The sequence below is a fragment of the Gambusia affinis genome, linkage group LG17 (genome assembly GCF_019740435.1).
Source record: "Gambusia affinis linkage group LG17, SWU_Gaff_1.0, whole genome shotgun sequence".
Classification (NCBI taxonomy): domain Eukaryota; kingdom Metazoa; phylum Chordata; class Actinopteri; order Cyprinodontiformes; family Poeciliidae; genus Gambusia; species Gambusia affinis.
Genome location: NC_057884.1, coordinates 19,620,467 through 19,639,861, shown reverse-complemented (window position 1 = coordinate 19,639,861; position 19,395 = coordinate 19,620,467). Strand labels below are relative to the sequence as shown.

At 39.3% G+C, this 19,395-nt stretch overlaps 1 protein-coding gene across 5 annotated transcripts in view; it reads right to left on the bottom strand.

Moving 5' to 3' along the window:
* rxraa (retinoid X receptor, alpha a) overlaps positions 1–19,395 on the bottom strand; it is a 173,296-nt gene that overhangs the window by 21,831 nt on the left and 132,070 nt on the right. For 3 of the 5 annotated variants that reach the window (XM_044144202.1, XM_044144198.1, XM_044144200.1), the window contains exons 4-5: positions 7,924–8,083; positions 4,339–4,518 (exon numbers count right to left, since the gene is read on the bottom strand). In XM_044144202.1, coding sequence (XP_044000137.1) covers positions 4,339–4,518; positions 7,924–8,083 — 340 coding nt within the window. The remainder of the gene's footprint in view (positions 1–4,338; positions 4,519–7,923; positions 8,084–19,395) is intronic. The other 2 variants (XM_044144199.1, XM_044144201.1) reach the window with 1 other exon arrangement.

Genomic DNA, 19,395 nt, shown 5'->3' with positions numbered 1-19,395 from the left:
TTTAAAGTGTGCATTGACTTTAAAGGAGACCTTGGACCTATAAAAGGATCAACAAAGCAGCGAAGAAACGTTCAGGGACTCCTTCCAGTTTCCACATCAAAGCAACCTGTTTTCCTCTGTTGTGCTCAATGACAAACAGCTATAGCCTTCTATATACAAATCCTTCATTCACACATAAATAATGCAAAGACTTTCACTTCTCACTTACACCACAAATACAGTGCCTTTCAGCAGTATTCATATCACTTAACTGCGTCTCTGTTAAGTGATATGTTTCTGCACCGACTAACAAAAAGTAACTGATTCACAGTTTTCACATTATTTGAAAAATGACAATCTGAAAAGTGTGGCATACACTTGTTTTTAGATAGAGTCAATACCCTGCAGGACAACCCTTTGCTTTTGTTACCGCTGTACAGATTCCTAATTAGCTTTAGGTCTAGACTTAGACTGGGCCCTTCTAACACATGAATATGTTTTGATTAGATATTCCACTGAAACTCTAGCTGCATGTTTATGTTTTTATTGCTGCCTAAAACATGTTTTCTTCAAGGATTGTTTTATATTTAGCTCCTCCTCCCATCTTCAAATCAACTTTAACTCTTGCACAGTATGATGCTGCCATTCCCATGTATCAGCATAGTGATGTTTTTTTATTTTAAAGAATGATCAGTTGTTTTAGTTTGCTGTTCATTTCATTTTTTGTTTGTCTGATAAAATAGCATTTTGAAGTTTTTGGCTGCAAAGTGATCAAATGCAACAAAGTTCAGAAAGTTTTAGGAATATAAATATTTTTCCTTTCCTTTTTCTTTAACCGCATCAAATGAATAAAAAGCTGGAGTAGAAATCAGTGAGGACTTTGTCATGCATTAAAAAAAGAGAGATATAAACACAACTGTGTTGATTTTGTCATCTGATTGACTCGGAGACGGGAAATGATTTTGTTGCTGGGCAGACAGACAGACTCATAGCTGAGGCGGGAGAAACCACATGTCCACCCTCGAGTGAAAAAAGAAAAGCAGCACGACTATGTTTTTGTCTTTTCAGAAGGCTGTAATTTATTTAATCCGAGGCACCGCATATAAACGTTTAAACGCATTGTGGCTTTTTATTGCAACTGCGAATTAATAGAGCTTTTTTTTTGTTAAGTGTTAAATGAAGGGAGAGTTTTAGAAAGCTAATGTGAGCATCCAGGTCTGCACACATCCTTAAGACACACACATTACACACTGGGTGTGCAGGACTGCCTGTCTTCTTAAGTTTTCCCTGCTCTGGTTTCCATTTCAGGTTGAGAACTGGAGAGGCCTCGGCCTTGTTGTGAGGGAAAGGGAAGCAGAGGTTGTCAGAGGAGAAGGAGAAAGGGGCCCCAGTTTTGGAGAAACGGCTGTCTGGCAGTGGAGGTCAGCCCAAGGGTAGAATACTTGTGTTGGAGTCACACAGAGGTGAGGAGGGCTGAAATCATGTTAGCTTTATTCTCCCCTCTTCCCTCCTCCTCTGCTGTCCTGACTGGGAGCGCATAAATTCATTTAATCCTGTTTTTCTGTGGATTCGCTTAGCCTTTTGGGCTACTGCTGCTGCCTTGTTCGCTAACCACAGCCCTCGGGGTGCAGGGAAAAGGCGGCGGGGTGGGGGGAGGAGTGGCGGTGAGCTGGCAGTGAGGCAAGAGGTAGTAAACGATAATATCCTTGAAAGAAGTACGGAGCCCAACAATGACATAAACAAAAGCGTGCGGGAGGGGACAGGAGGCCAGGATAAGGTCAAGAAAAATGGAGAGAAATCTAAAATACTTTCTTTGAGCTAAACAAGCCCTAAATAAAGCTGCAATGATACAACACAATCATCGGTTTTTCTGCTTAGTGTCACAGATCCCTTTAAAATAGGCCTTATTTTTAACAAATGTGTAAATATGTTTGTCTAGTTTTTAGTACTAAAAACTAGACAAAGTATGAGACAGTATGATGCTGCCATTCCCATGTATCAGCATTTCGAGTGTACAAATATCTTTGTACACTTGAAATGAAACTAACTTACAAGTAACTTTTCAGAAAGATATTTTATATTTTAAGTTAATAATCCCATAATATAGATTGAAAAAGTACTAGCTCCAATGGTGGATTAGTTCACTTATAAAAAGACACTTTTCCCATAGTATATGTGAAATAATCTACTAGTGGAACTAGTAATTTTTCATCAAAATTAACAAATTATTGACTTAAAGCAAGATCCTATGTCCTGCAGAAAAAATGACTTGCAAGTTTGTACACTTAAAATGAGATGAAACTAAGAAATCTTCACTAGAAGTTAGACAAAATACCAGGTGAGACTTTGTGCTTTTTCAGTGCACAGGTTGGAGGTCTGGCTAATCTGACAGGCCTTGAAAGGAGAACATCAGTTAGTAAAGGAGTTAAGGTGTAACTCTGGAAGAGCTGCAAGGATCAACAACTCAGGTGGGATAATCTGTAGAAGTATTTATGGCAGAACTGAAAGAATAAAATAATTCTTGATGCAAATCCAAAGTAAGTCCTGTTTGCTTGCAGAAGAAGACACTCTTTTCAGACCGTCCCAGCCCTCACACAACAAATGTGTTTGTGGGCCCCATATATTATGTTGGCATATAATGGTCTTTTTGTACAGAACCCACTTTAGTTACTAAAGACAACAAAAATGAATGCACCCGGTGCACTTCTTAGTTGTGTCTCAAATGATCTGTTTTTTTAGAAAAAACTATTGGAATTGTAAAACAATTGTAACACCTGCATATATCCCAATTTTTATCCAGCCTGCTGTGGATCAAATTCATATGGAGCCAATATGAAAACTGTGGACAATTCCATCTGGGGGCTATTTGTCAGAGAAACTCTTACCCACATGGATCCAACACGTAAATCTTGGGAAGGCAGCTGGAAAATTGCAGCAAAAAGAGAGTTCTTTTTATTTTCATATTTTACTTTTGATAACCATGTCTTATTTTCCTTCCACAGCTATCTTTGTGTTGGTCTATCACATAAAAATCACAATAAAATACAGTGCAGTTTATGGTTTTAATGTGGCAAAATGCAAAAATGCCTCAAGGGGTGTGAATACATTTGCAAGGCACTGTAATCTGCACTCTCCATTTAAAAACCTCTTTACCACAATGGAGAGATGCATTGATTTATTTGCTCGATGTGAGAAGGAGAGCTTAACAGCACTGCCGAGAGCACAAATATTTTTAACACCTTCATGGAGTGTTAAAATTCACACCTCGCTGCCTGTTTTTCTTTCCCTCACATAACAAAACTCTCCTGGTTCCAAGGCCCACTATGGCCCGATCTCTGCCGTCTCCACAGTGAGGCTCAAATCTCATCGACCACCTCTGGGTTTAATCAAAGCTGTTCGCTGGGCAAGAGGGACAGGAGAGAGCAAAACGTCACCATCAAATTCCAGGGAGTTTTCTTTGTTCAGAAGACGCAACAGTGACTTGCAAAAGTTACCATGGCGACAAATTTTGTTTTTACATGAGCAAGGTCTCGTTCAAGGATAAATGTTTGCAGTTTTACATTGATTTTCTTGTTCAGTTGTGGTACGAGCATGGATCAATGGGCCAAATTTATATCCACACAAACTGATGGATTTTATGTCAGAAATGAGGGAAAAAGTGTTAACTGCTAGTTGATTCATAAAAACTAACATCAATTATAAATCTGCTGAACAATTGACAAAATTAACCTGCACACGAGCTTATGTTTTTAGAAGTAGATATAATTAATTAAATAAAGACTCTTTATCATGTGTGACTAAATCACTAACTCGTTTTGAAAAACAGGAAAAAGCTTTTGCATGGCATCTGTATTATTGCTAGTACCCCTAACAATACATTTAAAATAAATGTAGCTATATATATATTTTTTTTATATTGATTCATTCCTTTTTAATTTTTGATCAAGGTTTCTAGGAAGCTCAGCATTTCTTTTAGCCGTTGGACTCAGAGCTGGGTGAGGATACATAAAGGTCAAACATCTTTTCTGTTCAACTAATAAGTAGTTTTCTCTTGGCACAAAGTGGATGATCTTTTCAAGCTTTTTTTTTTTTTTTTTTAGGTATTTTTAAAATTCATGCTACTACAATAATAAAAGAAGAAGTTTGTTGAATAAATATTCTGCTTCAGATTTTTTTTTTTTTCAAACAAATTAAACATTCAACTTAGAAGAAAAACTATGATCTCTTTCTGCTCCTGGAGGTGAAACCTAAATTAAATTAAAGAGTGATTCCTGGAAAGAAAACACTGATTGAAGCAGGTTTGTACAGGATGGAGGTTTTGTTTAAGCAGGACTTTATCCTCAACGGTATGTGCTGTACCTTCTCTCTTCATGCCCATGGCCAAGCACTTCTGGTAGCGGCAGTATTGACAGCGGTTCCTCTGGCGCTTATCGATAACACAGTCCTTGTTGTCACGGCAGGTGTAGGTCAAGTCCTTGCGAACGGTTCGTTTGAAGAAACCCTTGCAGCCTTCACAACTGTAGACACCATAGTGTTTTCCTGGAAACGGGAGAAGACGGAGGATGTTTGCTTTGGGCTTTAACAGGATGTCTCCTGGATTATGCTACACTGAGTCTCACATCAGATAAAATACAGTAGAAACAGCAATAAATTTAGGGCATGCATGAGATTATTATTCACTAAGTGAAGCAATATAGCAAAAAAAGTTAAGAAAATCAATATCCAGATATAGCTCCCTTTTGTTTGATACTCCTAAATAGAAATCCAGTGCCACCAATTTATTTTTCCACTTTAAACTGGAAACTAACACTGACTGAATGCACCATTCTTAAGCTGAAATATGATGGTGGCAGCATCATGCTGTGGTGAATGCTTTTCTCTGCAGGGACATGAGAGCTAGAAAGAGATGGACAAAGGACCATTCTGAGTAGAGCAGAACAAAAACACTAAACATGCAGACATGCAGACAATAAACTAAATTTGAGTCTGAAGATGTAAAAAGCTGCTAGACTTATAGTAACTGAGGAACTGAATATACATGCCACACTTTTCAGATTTTTTTCCAAAACTAAACAAATAAATAAAATAAAACAAAAAAAAACAAACAAAACATACACAGTCGATCCTCACCTATTCACAATTCATTATTTGTGCATTCAGCCCTGAGTAAAGAACATCGGCACAATGCTGCATGACACGCTATTGACCGGCGTGTGCAAACCAACCAATCCAGAAGCTCCACTCTCTTTTTTCAGTTTTCTCTGTGTGTATTAATGAATATTAACGTATACTTAGTGTTTGAACTATTAAAACAGGCAGCGTTGTTTGAAGGGATCTGAAGTACTTGTGGATTAAAGATATCTGCAGATGGTTGTGGTTCCTAACTACCAAATTACATGTTGGACTGAGACATTAGTTCTCTCCAAAGTAAAGTAAAGGTTTGTGTCTGTAACATAAAAATAGATGAAGATTACATCTGTTTTTCACCTTGGGTCAAAGCAGGCATCCTAATGCTCTCCACAGGTGCTTATTTATGTGACACACAGCTCTGAATAAATAACTAAGATGAACTGCAGCACTCAAGTTGTGCTCAAAACACAAAAACAGCTGCTACCTAACAACCTGCTACTTACACTGAAGACATGGTGCTAATGCGGAGTTAGCAGCATATGGAAACTGTAGCTTGACAAGCATCTGATCATAATTATTTCTTTGTTCTATCAAAGTGAACAGACTCTTGAGTTTGTGGTTTACCGTATGTTGTGGTTGTGAAAGGAAACAAAGACTCACTGAGGACAGATTCCACCAGGACTCTGTTCTCATGTCGGCCTCTTGTTCCTAACAGCTACAGCTTTTGTTTTTTATGAGGGATGGAACCCATTTTCCGCCTTCAGTGTTGTTTAAACTGTTTCTTTGTTCAATATCTGCTGCTTAGACCACCAGAGAAGATAAATAAAGCCCTTGAGCAACACCAAATGAAGCATGACTTGCTATTTAACACAGTTTTGATTCTCCCTCCTCCCCTTTCGGGCAGAAGCAACTCCGGTGACGCAAAATGACAACAAAATTCACCAAACCCCTACAGGTTCAAAGCTTTTAACAGTCATCCCTGGAAAAATGATTCAACAGACATCTATTTGTTTATGCTGGAAAAGGAAAAATAAGAAACTGATAACATTTTTGACTGCAAAAATCTTTAGTTACTCATAAAAGTTAAAAGTTCCTCTGGTTGAAGCAGCTGAGTTAATTCTAGGTCAAATGATAACTCATGATTATCATAACTTTGTTTTTGACACTGAACAATAATATATTTATATTCGGTCCAATCTGTTTGTTTTCACCTCCAGCTGCACTTATGTTAGTTTTTTTCCCCCCACTAATATCAAAGTTGTGCAGTTTCCCGCACATACAGTATTTCTCCATTTCAGTGGAAGTTGATGTGAGGTTTGGTTGCCTCATGATTTATGTTTGTTCTGAAGCGCCTCCTTGCTGCAGCCTTCATGTGCTTTTCCCCCCAAAGTGTGGCCTGACTCTGGCTTCCCTACCACATAGCCGAGATTTCTGAAGAATTACGCTGACTGTTGTCCTTCCAGGAGGAGTCCCACTGCAAGAAGCTGCAGTCTGTAGTTGTGCCAGAGTGGTCAGCGGGGTTGCTCTCTGCCGACGATCATGTTTAGATCTCCTTTGGAGGTTTTTTAGTGCGGCTCCAGAAGGATTAAGCAAGATTTGGGGTAGTCCGACTTCCTTTTAATTAGGTAATAATGAGAGACGGTGTCATCCGAGCTGTTTACAGATTATTTCAAACCTTCCAGGGATGAACAGCTCATGATGATATAATCAAGGAGAGAGTGGGGTAGAGTTTCTTTTCTGGTGAGTTTGATGAGCTCATAAAAACCCCAACAGGAGACCAATAAAAACAGATTTCAGGAGAGATATTATTGGTGCTTTATGGGGATGTTTTGACCTTCACAAACATAGACTTTTCAAATGCCAATATAGAGAACTGAGCATACAGTGCTATGAGCAAGCATATGAATGAAGTTCAGTGAAAGAAAAAAGTCTCTATGCCTTTTGAATCTACTCTTACTGCTTGATTGGACTTTGTTTAACAATCCTCTCCAGGGCTTGGTTATGCTTGTTGCTTGTGCAAGTTTCTACTGTATTTTTTTTCCCTTTCACTCAATTTCTCACTAATGTGCATGGATACTCTGTGACTTGCCCTTGCTTTCTAGCTTACCGTTAAAAGTCAACGTCGGTTAGTTTCCATAAGAAAAACCTGTTTTTCTAAAGTGACCATTTTGAAGATTTTGCTATGAATGCTTAGAATATAGCATTCTGTGTATAATAAACATACAGAATATATTAAGAAATGTTTATTTTTTTGGGAATAGTGGCCTTTATTTATGAGTAGCAGGACAGGAAGTAGGGTAGTGAAAAAACCTAGGGAATCAAACCCAGTGGCGTTCGATTCCCTGGGAAACCAACCCAGTGGCGTTCGATTCCCTGGGAAACCAACCCAGTGGCGTTCGATTCCCAGGGAATCAAACCCAGTGGCGTTCGATTCCCTGGGAATCAAACCCAGTGGCGTTCGATTCCCTGGGAAACCAACCCAGTGGCGTTCGATTCCCTGGGAATCCAACCCGGTGGCGTTCGATTCCCTGGGAATCCAACCCAGTGGCGTTCGATTCCCTGGGAATCCAACCCAGTGGCGTTCGATTCCCTGGGAAACCAACCCAGTGGCGTTCGATTCCCTGGGAATCCAACCCAGTGGCGTTCGATTCCCTGGGAATCAAACGTTTCACTTGGCTCCACCACCGAGCCAAGCGAAATGCCAAAACTCACTTCTTGAATGAAATGACTAATTGAACTTGTCAATAACATTCCAATTGACATTCCAACACACCTGTGCTGTATTGATGGTCGGCCTGGTGTCGGTGCACTCACCTGAGGAGCGGTCGCCGCAGATGGCGCAGATGTGTTTGGTGAGTGACAGAGCCGTGCCTGAGGGCTGAGCGGGCACCTTCATCACGCCATTGAGGCCCAGCGGGGGCTTAATGTCCTCTGTGCTGCTGACCGAGTTCATTGGAGAGTTCAACTGAAACATCAACACACACAAACACACACGCCGACGGGTCACAAAAGCAGACCCTCTGAACTCAAAACAGGCAATATTACACACTTCACTGCACAGCGGCTGCTAGATAGTTTCTGTGGAGTTAAATACATGTTACTTAAAGCAGACATTAGAATGAAGTTTGTCGTGTAGAGTTTTAACCAATTGACCGAACTTAAGAAGAAAAAAAAGGATATTATGTGAAGTGAATCATTAGCAGTCCCAGAAGTTTTCTTCACTCCTCTTCGCTCCTGTTTTAGATCTAAATCTGGTGCGGCGGGGATGCTGCACCACTCAACCTCAGAAACTCTTTTATTCATGCCCTCTACAAGCCCCGCTGGCTCCAAAATGCTCAGTGCTAGCATAACTACCCTGCAAAATTTAACAGCACAGCGGAATAAAGAGGCAGAATTTGTTGCAGCAGCAGTGCAAACTGCAGCTTTTAAACAAAACTTCAGCTGCTGCCTGATACCTTCTGTTTGAGAGATCTTCTCCCAAAGAGGCCTCTCTTTGCCTTCTGTTGAAACCGAAAAGCCAGGAGGGTCAAATTATTTCAACTGCCTAAACGTTGCTTCCAGAGAGGATAAATGTTGCATGGTCAGATGCATGTACTTCACAATGACTAAATGCAGTTCATTAAACAAGCTAGCCAAAAGAACTACCTCATAACAAAATGAGAAATGTAAATGTCTGCTGGTTCAGCACAAGTTGGCAAAACAAATGGAAGCTATTTTATTACATATATACATGTGGACAACGACTTTCTCAGCTTGAGAATGTGCTCTGGGTGTAGGACAGAAAATCACAAGGGGAACCTCAAGAAACAAAGATTTCCTTCAAGTGAAACATGTTTTGGTTTCATACAAAATTTCTTCAGCCATGTTTGCAGTTATCTGACAGAGTATGGCAGCTACTAAATAAAATATTTTTTATCCCTGTTACTTAGATATATTGTAAAAAAGAAAAGAACATTTCTAGGATAAACAGAGTTAACATAGGTTGAAGAATTATTTGTCAATTGTTTAGCTCCACATCTCACTTTTATATCCAGATTTGATTCTGCACTTCACTTTACACCTCTATATTTATTTGTACAAGTTCTATGATTGACCTTTAGTCCATCCCGAGACTGAAATAAGTCTGGATGAGATTAGCTTAATGTTTCTTTGTTTTTACAAAGAAATGTTTTAAGAGCAATTTGTGAATATAAATTTATTTTTGAGAACTCAAGAAATGTTTCCAAAGTAATCAAAAGCCCAAAATGTCCTTCATACAGGGCTATGAGATGAGCTGGAAATTTGTCATTTACTTTCTCATCTTATTAGGATAAATTGTGAAGGACCAGTATTGTGAAGTAAAAGAACAAGCTAAATGTTACTCAATATCATCTAAATGAGTCTTTGAAGGAGTTTTACAATCTCTAAGTGATCCCAAAGTATTAAATTTGCAGTGAAGAGCATTTTATGACCAAGGTTCAAGAATGCAGTTCTACAGAGTTCAGAACAAAGTCTGGTAGAGAAAAGCTAAGCCAACTCATTCCTCACAAACCATAGCAGGAGTTTGAAGGCGTGATCCAGAAAAGCTTTGAACTTAAAAAATAGATATTGTCTTAAACTAATCAAGTGCCAATAAACCAAATTATCAAGTACAAGCTGTTAATCTATTAATCTAGTCAATCTAGAAAAATATGTCAGGCGAGTTGTCAAACAAAACAGAAAATTTTATGCATTGGTTCCATTTTGGGTGTTTTTTAGCACTAGTGTATCTAGCGCCATAATGCAATTCAGCAATTTTCATTAGACCTTCCAGCTACGGGTCAGAAAACTCCCTTACAGTAATACAGAATATTATGCTGCTGTTCTCACAGGGCTCCATGAGCTGCTGTGGCTCCAGGCCTCTTTTTTCATCTTTTTTTTTAAACTCCAACAGCCCAGAGTATGAGTCCTGTTTAACAGCATCGCTACACAAAACGCAGCATATGCAGTCCATCCATGAACAGAAATACTCCTGACCACAGTGCTCACCATCAGCTAAAATAGAAAAATTCAGAAATACAGATTTCTTTGCTTCCTTTCATCCATGTTTCTGTACGATTCAGCATGACATATGGAATCTTACAGCAACTCTGGGAATATGAGCAGAATTTCAGACTGAAAGGGTTTGAATTACTCACAGATATTTCCCAGATGCATCCACAAAAATGGATGATTTTACTGCAACACTGGAATGTCTGTGTGATCTTCATGATTTATTTTTTCATAAGAACACAGAAAATGTTATACACAATCAAATATTAATGCTTTGAAAGAGATTTCATCTGAAAGAAAACGTCAATTATTAAAAAAAGGGAAACTTTTTTATGGTTTACTTATATTTTGTGGTATACTTGGAAAGATCCCAAATCCCAAAATTGAATAATAAAAAAAAAAATCAAACATAAAAGACCTACAAAATCTGACTTGGCAGATGTTGAACAGTCAGTGGCACTATTCACGAGGAGGGTAAGTTACGTTAATGGCAATAGATATAATAATATCAATGGAAAGTTCAGTGGAAGGAAAAAGTGGAGAAATATGTCGTCTGCTGCAGTTGGTCCAGAGTGTTTTACCAAAGTCTGCACAGGTAAATGCAAACCTGGTTCTTCCTCAAAACATCAGCAAAGTTACAGGTGTGTGCAATGATTCATGAGAAAGTTGCCCTAATCAAGTGCTGTACAGTATACATTTCAGTGAGCGGATATTTCAGTATTAAGTCATTTTTTATTCACCTCCTTTAATATTATAATTATAAATATGCTTCTGTCATGTGTTGAAAAAACACTTTTTGTTCAGAAAACCAAAGAAAATCAAGAAAAAAAGGGGGAAAAAAGACCTTATCTGAGCTGTAAAAGCTGAAAACATGACATGACTGCACGTTCATTTACAGGATTACAAACACACACACACACACTCACAGTATGAGGTCTTACCTCCCTCAAATGCCTGACTCTAGTTTTTTTTTCCCCCCGTAGCGCAGCACTCGCAGAGCTGTCTCCTCGGCTGGGATTGTCTCTATCAAACCCTCTGTCTGCCTGACAGAAAAGATTCTGCCTCTCACAGGCTATTTTCAGTAAACTTGCAACTCAATCCCAGCAAGACAGAGGCAGAAAGCCTGGAGGGTGAGGGGAGGCAGACTGGGGGTCAGGGGTAGAGGTTTTTTTTTTTTCTATCGCCAATGGCAATAGAGAAAAGGCAAGGGGATTAAAGTAGCTCAGGACCAGTACTGGAAATAGAATACACGAGCTCTCCCTTACAACACACACCAACACACACACACACCCACGCACACGTGATGCTTCATAGGGAGGTATATCAGCTGTAGGTGGAACTACACTGCTGGGGGAAACCCCAGCTACAGTACTTTCCTCAGCACACAGGGTCAAAGGCTAATAGGAAGCCTTAGACTTAAACTTAATCAGAATATGGAAGAGGAACGATTCATTTCAAGGACTGAAATGTAGGACAGAAGATTTCCTGAGGAACAATGTACAGTGTGAGCGGCTGGGACGCTCCGTGTGCTGCAGGTGTTATGTAATGTGCCGTGAAGGACGTCTAACTGGTGCAGTTTCTGCCAGTGGGTGTCAAATTCGTCGCAGAACTGTTGCATTTGATTATATGTTCTGTGCTGGAACACGCAACGTCACATTAAACAAGATACATTACGAGTTTCCTGGGGGAAAAGCGGGTCCGTTCAACGGTTAGCATGCTAAGACACAGAGTGGAGGAGTCGTCCTTTGAGGCAACAGAGGACGAAAAAGAAAGAAGAGCCGAAACAGAAGAAGCCTCAGCCTAAGACAGGCTTAGCGTGATTCAGAGTCAGAGCGCCACAATGGCACTTCAAATGGAGAAATCAACTCCTCACGTGGATCTTCACCTGTTTTTTTATTCAAGGGCACCTTGGTTAATATAGAGGAACTTATCTGTAACTGTTTTCTTCTAAATAGCTGTAATGGAACTCCTTCAAAAGGTCTTACATTATGCAGCAGGAGCAGCATATCCAGGAATAGAGAGCTCCAGTTTACAATCCGCTGTTACAGATCTCACTGCCCGCCACTGTATCACCAACTGCAAGCTGCTTATCTTAAGTATGATTAATTTTTTGTAGCTTTAATTTACTTTTGCCTCGAGGCGTGAAGCTTTAAAAAAAATAAAAATCATCCAAAAATAGAACGTGAAGTGTCAGGAAGTCAGCAGGCAGTGTTCAAATCCCCTGTTGAAAGACGGGAGAGGCCTAAATGGCAAACTCAGGAGAGGTGAGGACAGGGATCAGGTCGAGATCTCACCTCCAGATAACCCCAGCTGCCCTTTCACCTCTGACACCTTGTGACGATCACTTCCTCCTAAAAGCAAACTTATCTGGACAGCTCCGCAAAGGACGGGAGGAGCGAGGAGGAACTTTCTTCTGCTAGCAGCGGTGTGTGTGTGTGTGTGTTTGTGAGAGTCTTATCTGGACACACATCAGCAGAGATAGTGGATCAGGTTTCACACAGGGAGGCCTGTTAATGGACCCTGGCTAGCCTGTGTGCCTTCAGGGGAGCGCAGTGAGACAAGCCCCTCTCTCCTGGGACCGTTTGAATATCAGACGCCGGTTTGAACGCAAACAGCTCACAAACAAACACGCAAAGGTTTGATTATCTGTGGAAACATTTATCCTGCATCTCTTTGTGGATGAACTTGCAGAATCAGAAAGCAGGGAAGCTGAGTTTTAAACCTGCACTGACTTGGACATCAACACGTTTGAAAACTGATTGCTTAGACAGTCTCTAGCTGCGTTTCCATTAACCATCAAATTGTGCAAATTAAACAAAAATAAATAAATTTGCTTAAAGGAAACATGAATATTTAGAGAAAAATATGTTTTTCGATAAAAAGTTTTTGTACTAAGACAAGGTGGCTTTTCAGTTGTAGCAAAATAAAGGGTTTTTTGCAAAATTTAATTGGAAGCCCCGTTTTTTGCATCACAGGAGAATCAACACTGAATCAATACTGAATATATATTATCTAACTGTTAACATATGTCGTTGCCATGATTTCTATCAAGCTGGACAACTTGATTCACATTTGATTTTAATTTAATTTCTTATTTAACAGAAATAGCGCAATTGCGAAATTGCCTTTTTTCCATTTTAGCAGAAAAAGATTTACACACATTTGTAATGGAAACAAAACTACTTACTTCACTCGACAAAATATGCAAACAAGGGAGTGAAGTTTTTCAGCAACTTCTATGATAATCAATAGCTACTTTTCCCACTGACGAGTTGGCACTGCATCAAGCTCAAAGTCAGTGGCAGGCTGCAGATTTTCTCAAAAGATCTGTAGCTTAGGTTTTCTTGGACACTGTGTATTATTTTCTCACAGCCATATTACATTTCCAAAATCAAATTTGATGGAAAGTGGAATAGAGTCTGGCCAAAACAAGCAGATAAGAAAACTATTCCTGGATATGCAGTCAAAATGGCCGCATCACAAATCCACCTTTTAGGAATCTCAATTTTGGAGGCCAAAAACTTGGTTTCCACAAAGGTGGACGGTGCAAACGCAGCAGAAAACCTCTTCTCTGGGAAATTATCTGCATTAGTGAGGACTAAGTGAGCAAGTAAGTATTTATCAAAATCCTTCTGTGGTTACATAAAAATTCTGTTAAAGCAATCCATTCTGTAAAACAACTTTATGATTATTGTCGCAGGCTCTAATAAAACAGTCTCGGCTCTCTTCTAGTGGCTTAGTAGTAGCAGACAGGATTCCAGACAGCTCGGAGGTTTACAACTCACCTCATGCTGTGCCACAACAGATAAAACGAAGCTCTACTGGCTCAGATATATATATATGTGTGTGTGTGAGAGAGAGTTGGCGTGGAGTTCTCTTGCTGGGGGAAAAAGGCGATTTTAGTGAGACTATCAGTGGCATAAAACAGCTGAACCTTATGGGGCAAAGTGGAAATATGCAGTGACTTTCAGCTGTTGCCTCACCTCAGCGTGGCAGCGTCAGAGCATGCATTTTCTTGGCTGTTTTTAGCATTTGTGAGAGCGCACGCAGAGCTCGGGTGCATTTCAAACATGTGTTTGTATGTTTTTGTTGCGTGTGCACTCCAGCGAGAGATTTTATGAGTGCAAGTAGACATAACACACACTCCTCCATGCGTGCGGTTGACTCTGTACTTTCAGGCTTCTGTGAGATGTGAAGAGAATATAATGTTTTATGTGGAACAAATCCTCACATGTGGGCAAATATCACACTGCCCATTACAGAAAAACTTCACTGTGGCAACCTTATTCTGTTGCAAGTTAATATGTGTGATATCTTGCATCTTTCCCCCTAAACATATTGCATTGTACTGTGACCAAACATCTCTACATTGATCAAGGATCATTGTTTGACTCGTCTTATGGATTAGTAAGATGTAACTTGGTTCAAGTCATGCTTCAATTTTATTTTAAGACAGAAGAAGCGTTCTCCTTCAACCTTTCTTTTGTTTTTTCTAATCAGCCGGTTGAGTCTGAGGTGGAGTTCTTTCTTTCTTTCTTGTAGTTTCTCTGAACATTGTCTGACTTTTTGGTGAATTTGCTAGTACGTCCAGCCTGAGTTAATTAGTAGCTGTTTTAAATGTTTCTACTTAACACCGTAACGTGACTATAAATTGTCTTTCATGGCTGTATAACCCTTCCCAGACTGATGTGAGGCAGACTCTGCTTCTTTAACATGATTACAGATGTCTTTCCTCTTTGACATTGTGCTGACACACACCTGCATGCATCAGTCCTGATTATGTAAAATCACCTTGGTGATCATCAACTATTCAGTTTCTTGAATAAACTGTACCTGACTATTAGACATAGCTGTTTATAGCTAGTTATATTGGCAATTATTAAAACTAGCTTTCCATTACTGTAAATAGAATTGAAATATTATTCAACAATGTTTGCTGTCTCCGAAATAATGCATGCATACATAAACATTTTAATTTATTCTGTCCAATTGTGCAAGAACTACATCCAAGTGATCCCTAAGGTGTTTTCCCAAATGTTGGTTTGTCTCCGTTTGCCAATATTTCCCATCCATCTGGCTGCGTGTGTGTGTGTGTGTGTGTGTGTGTGTGTGTGTGTGTTGAGAAAACAGTTCAAAAGTTCAAACAAAGTCAGATTCTGGCAGTATCTCTACGTGTTTACATTTATTGTGAAACTATTTAGGACATGAATGTCATCTTTTATTAAAAACTTGAGATCAAGTAGATTGTTTGTGGATCTAAAAGCCTTTTCAGCATGAAGATGAGATCCAGTCCAGGCATACATTTTCTGTATCATCTGGTGATAGATCATATCTTTCTAAGTGTGCTCTGCTGTGCTACATGAGAATGAGCAGAGGCAATTTCTTTTGTCAAACTACACATAATCCAGTAATAATTCAAGGGGTATTTTTGTGTCAAACCACAACGCCGTTTAGGATTTCTTTGATTAATTCCTTCCTGTCTGTCCCTGAGTAGATAATGGGGTGGGTAAATCCCTGTGCGAGTGATCCAGCTTTTAAAAGACTTCTTTACTTCAGTATTAAGGTGTCACATAGCCGCTGTGTTCAGTATTCTTTAATGACTATTTCCACCTTGAAACTGAGAAGCAAACAGTTTTTTTTCTGCCTTATTAGGCACTTAAACAAGCATGAAATGGGATGAAAACAGACGGACAGAACAGCAATCACACAGTCTGCTCTTTGCTGTGTGCTTATTGAGGTCTAAGTTAAATGTCTTTCAAAGAATTAATTAACACTAGTTGCAAAATCTAGTGCTGAGAGGGATTTGGTTCCTTTTTTTTTTTTTTTTTTAAAGGACAGAGGTCCAGAATTAAAACACCCACTGCCAATTCACCAACACCTCCCACAGAATGTACTTTGAACGTTAAGCTTTTTCTACTAAGCTTTTTCCTTCCACTCAATTTTCCACCTTTGTGCATCTATACAGATTACAGGAAATGTCTTTTTGTGGCAAACTCTCTCTGTAGATGGTGTCAGTGAGTCTCTGTTAGGACATCTGCCAGAATAGCAATCTTCTCTACCTGTTTGTAAGAAACAGCATAATATTTCTCCACTGCAAATAATGATTTTAACACTACTAAAATGTACCTGTTCATCTCAATAATTCACACTTAGGATTGTTTTTTTACAATTGCGTCATTCTGTTTCTGATTGTTATTCTACTGTGTGCATATTTATGAGTCAGAAATGCTTTGGGGATGGTGTTTGTGCTGGATACCAAATTAATTGGCAAAATGAGGCCATCTGATTCTTAAAAATGTAAACTGTGTTTCCAGTTCATATTTGCCTCTCTTCCCCAATTACTGTTTAAAGTCATCACAAAAAGCAAATAATGACAGAGATAAGCAAGACATTAAAATAAAAGAAAGACAGAAAAAATCCACTTACTAACTTCACCTTTCAAATGTGGGAGAGTCGGTATTGTACTTCATAGACATGCCACGGTGTACATGTCAGCCCACAGACAGTATTGTGTTGCAGTAAGATCACACCAATAGTTGCAATTAGCTCCAAAAGAGATCCAAGCTCAAAATAAATGTGTTTTCCTGAGGCACTTCAACCGCAGAGCCATGCGCCTGCTTTCGTAGAACATTGTTTGAAACTTAAGCCTGATGTCACTGTTTCTGTTGATATGCACATGTTGGCATCTACTTTGAGTTTCCAACACAAGTCAGAGCAAAACAAGTCCTGGAGTTCTGATATTAACATTTTAGAGGTCATTTTAGAGGACCTCGTTTCAGAGTAATATGAATTGACTAACTTGTGATCCTTTTCTCACATTGCAGCTGCATGTGGGACTCTATGCAAGCTCAACATTTTATAAAAATATTTTCACAAGCTTCTTAATCACATTAATTTCTCTGGCCAATTTCCACTCCCTATTTTTGTCTAAAATCTCTAAAAAGCATTTCTGAAACAAAAGTGAACCCGCCTGGTGCTTCAAAGTGTATTAGAGTATTAATGCCGTTTGGTTCAAAAATACCTCACATTGTCACACAGTCTTGAGTGTATCATCAGGATCAGTCATATCTATGTCACATTGCATTTTGTAAATGTGAATGATGGATCTGTTAACAGCGTGAAATATGGTGTTATGAAGGACTCAGTTCTAGGTCCAGTTCTGTTTTTTTCTACACATTCTTCATTTTGGCAGTATAAAATAAAAATATGAGATCCATTGCGAACAGGATTAAATAAAACCTTTAAAGAATAAAGAACATCATCATTTACAGGTGTGCTTTAAAGACAAACCATGGGATTTCTAGAAAACCAAAGTAATCAGTCTTTGGATGGCTTCTTCCCGTATCTTAATCCACCATGTTAAAATGCTTAATCATCCCAAACTCCCTTCTTTAATATATGATGGTAGGTTCTCTGTCTCCAGAGACATCCAGTGAATGCACAAGTCAATTCAGCAGAGCGCATTAGGGATGAGTTGGAACGGGAGATTTAGATCATAAATTTACAGTTGGTAAATCTGCAGCAACTGTATGATGTTATCACCTAAATCAGGGCCAAAATCACTAAGATTGTTTGAAAAACTGAAGAATTAGGACTGTTCTGAAGGTGAAAGAAGGTCCAACACGTTTTGGTTTTTATTTTATTATTGCCAGCTTTATGTTTTATACATCAATCTTATTCTTTGTGTAAAGCACCAAGGATTACAATTATGCTTGGAAAGGGTAATTAAAATAAAGTTTTGTCAGGTTTCATTTCCAAATCAGAACCTACATTTTGTCAAAACAAATAATCGAAAGCCAAAATAAAGCACTGGAAATGTGCTGTACTGTTTTACTTTTTCACAAAGAAACCTATGTTTTGAGTCAAGGCCTTTGCTTTCCATGCGTTCATGCCACTTCAATGTCTTTACAACAACAATTCCTACCTATATTTCAGACTAAAAGCCCTCTCTGGCAGGAACTAGAATTTTGTCCCTACTATGGGTGGAACGATTATAATATGGAACAGATGCAGCAGAGTCTACTTGTACTTCTCAAAATAAGGATTTGCGTCAAAGAGGAGTAAGGCTTCCCTAAACAATGACTTAAGTGCTGTGTGCTAAGTGCATGTAAACTGAACCATTACATTAGCTGCAGAAAGGAGTATTGGGGAAAAAAACAATATTTTCGTCTGATTATATTTGATACCTGCAAAGAGGTTTGCAAAAAAAAAAAAAGATTTTCCAATATAAGGTTAATTGACATGAGAGACCTTTAATGGTTACTTCAGGAGCCTAAACAGAGTCCCTTTATGCGACATGACGACCATGACATCATGCAGAGTGACCGCAATAGCCATCAAAACCTTAAGTAGTGGAATGGACTTCATGACTCCCATGCAGGAATACACTGAGCTCCACTGATTTCATTCTTTTGAATATTTTCTGTTTTTGTCTCCTAGCGACTCCCGTCTGAACACGTCGGCCCTTGGAGCTGGAACATGACATCACCGCCGCCACTCATTTATAACTTATTAAGCGCACGTTCCGTTTTCTTGTAAAACATTTACTCCTTTTTTCTGCATCAGTGTTTATGTTGCCTCCAAATCCAGAAACAGTCATGCTTTGTATGTATTTTTCTTTTTTTTTTTTTTAAGGCAAACTGGGAAACTGAGAAACAACAGGGGCCCGTTGTTGGTTTAGGATCCTCGGGGAGATTTCAAAACCAAAGCGCAGAAGCCAAAGGGGTACTGGTTTAAGCCGCAAAATGGAAAGTTGGACCCTGCAGTGGCCTGATAATAAAGGACCCCTTTTTCAGCAAAAGACAACAGCCAGACAACTCCTGCTTTTGTAAGTGGAAGTGTGAAATGTGTTCCAACCCCAACACATAATCCCTTCCAGCTGCACAAAAAAGTTGTGGCGTCTCTGATAGAGAAGGATGGTCTGTACTGTCGGTGTGTTGAACCCTAAGGACTAAACCGCTGAAGAGTCTGATCAGAAAGAGCCCTGTTGTGGCCTGCGAAGCCTTAAAACCATATGCTAAAGCTTGAATCCTGCAGATCTCCTCATCCTTTACCTCCACAAACAAAGACCAGCCTTCTGAAAGCAAACCCACAGACCCTCCATGCATTTTGAGTGACAGTAAAACTCAGTCAATATGTGGCCTCTTTGCAAAAATATGTAGTTTCCTTTCTGATCTCCATCAAAACCAAGGAGGCAACCAGAACTCAGTCATTAGCCATGAGAAACCTTCAAGGTTCTTCCTGAAAAGTTAAAAGGACACAGCTCAGGACAGATGA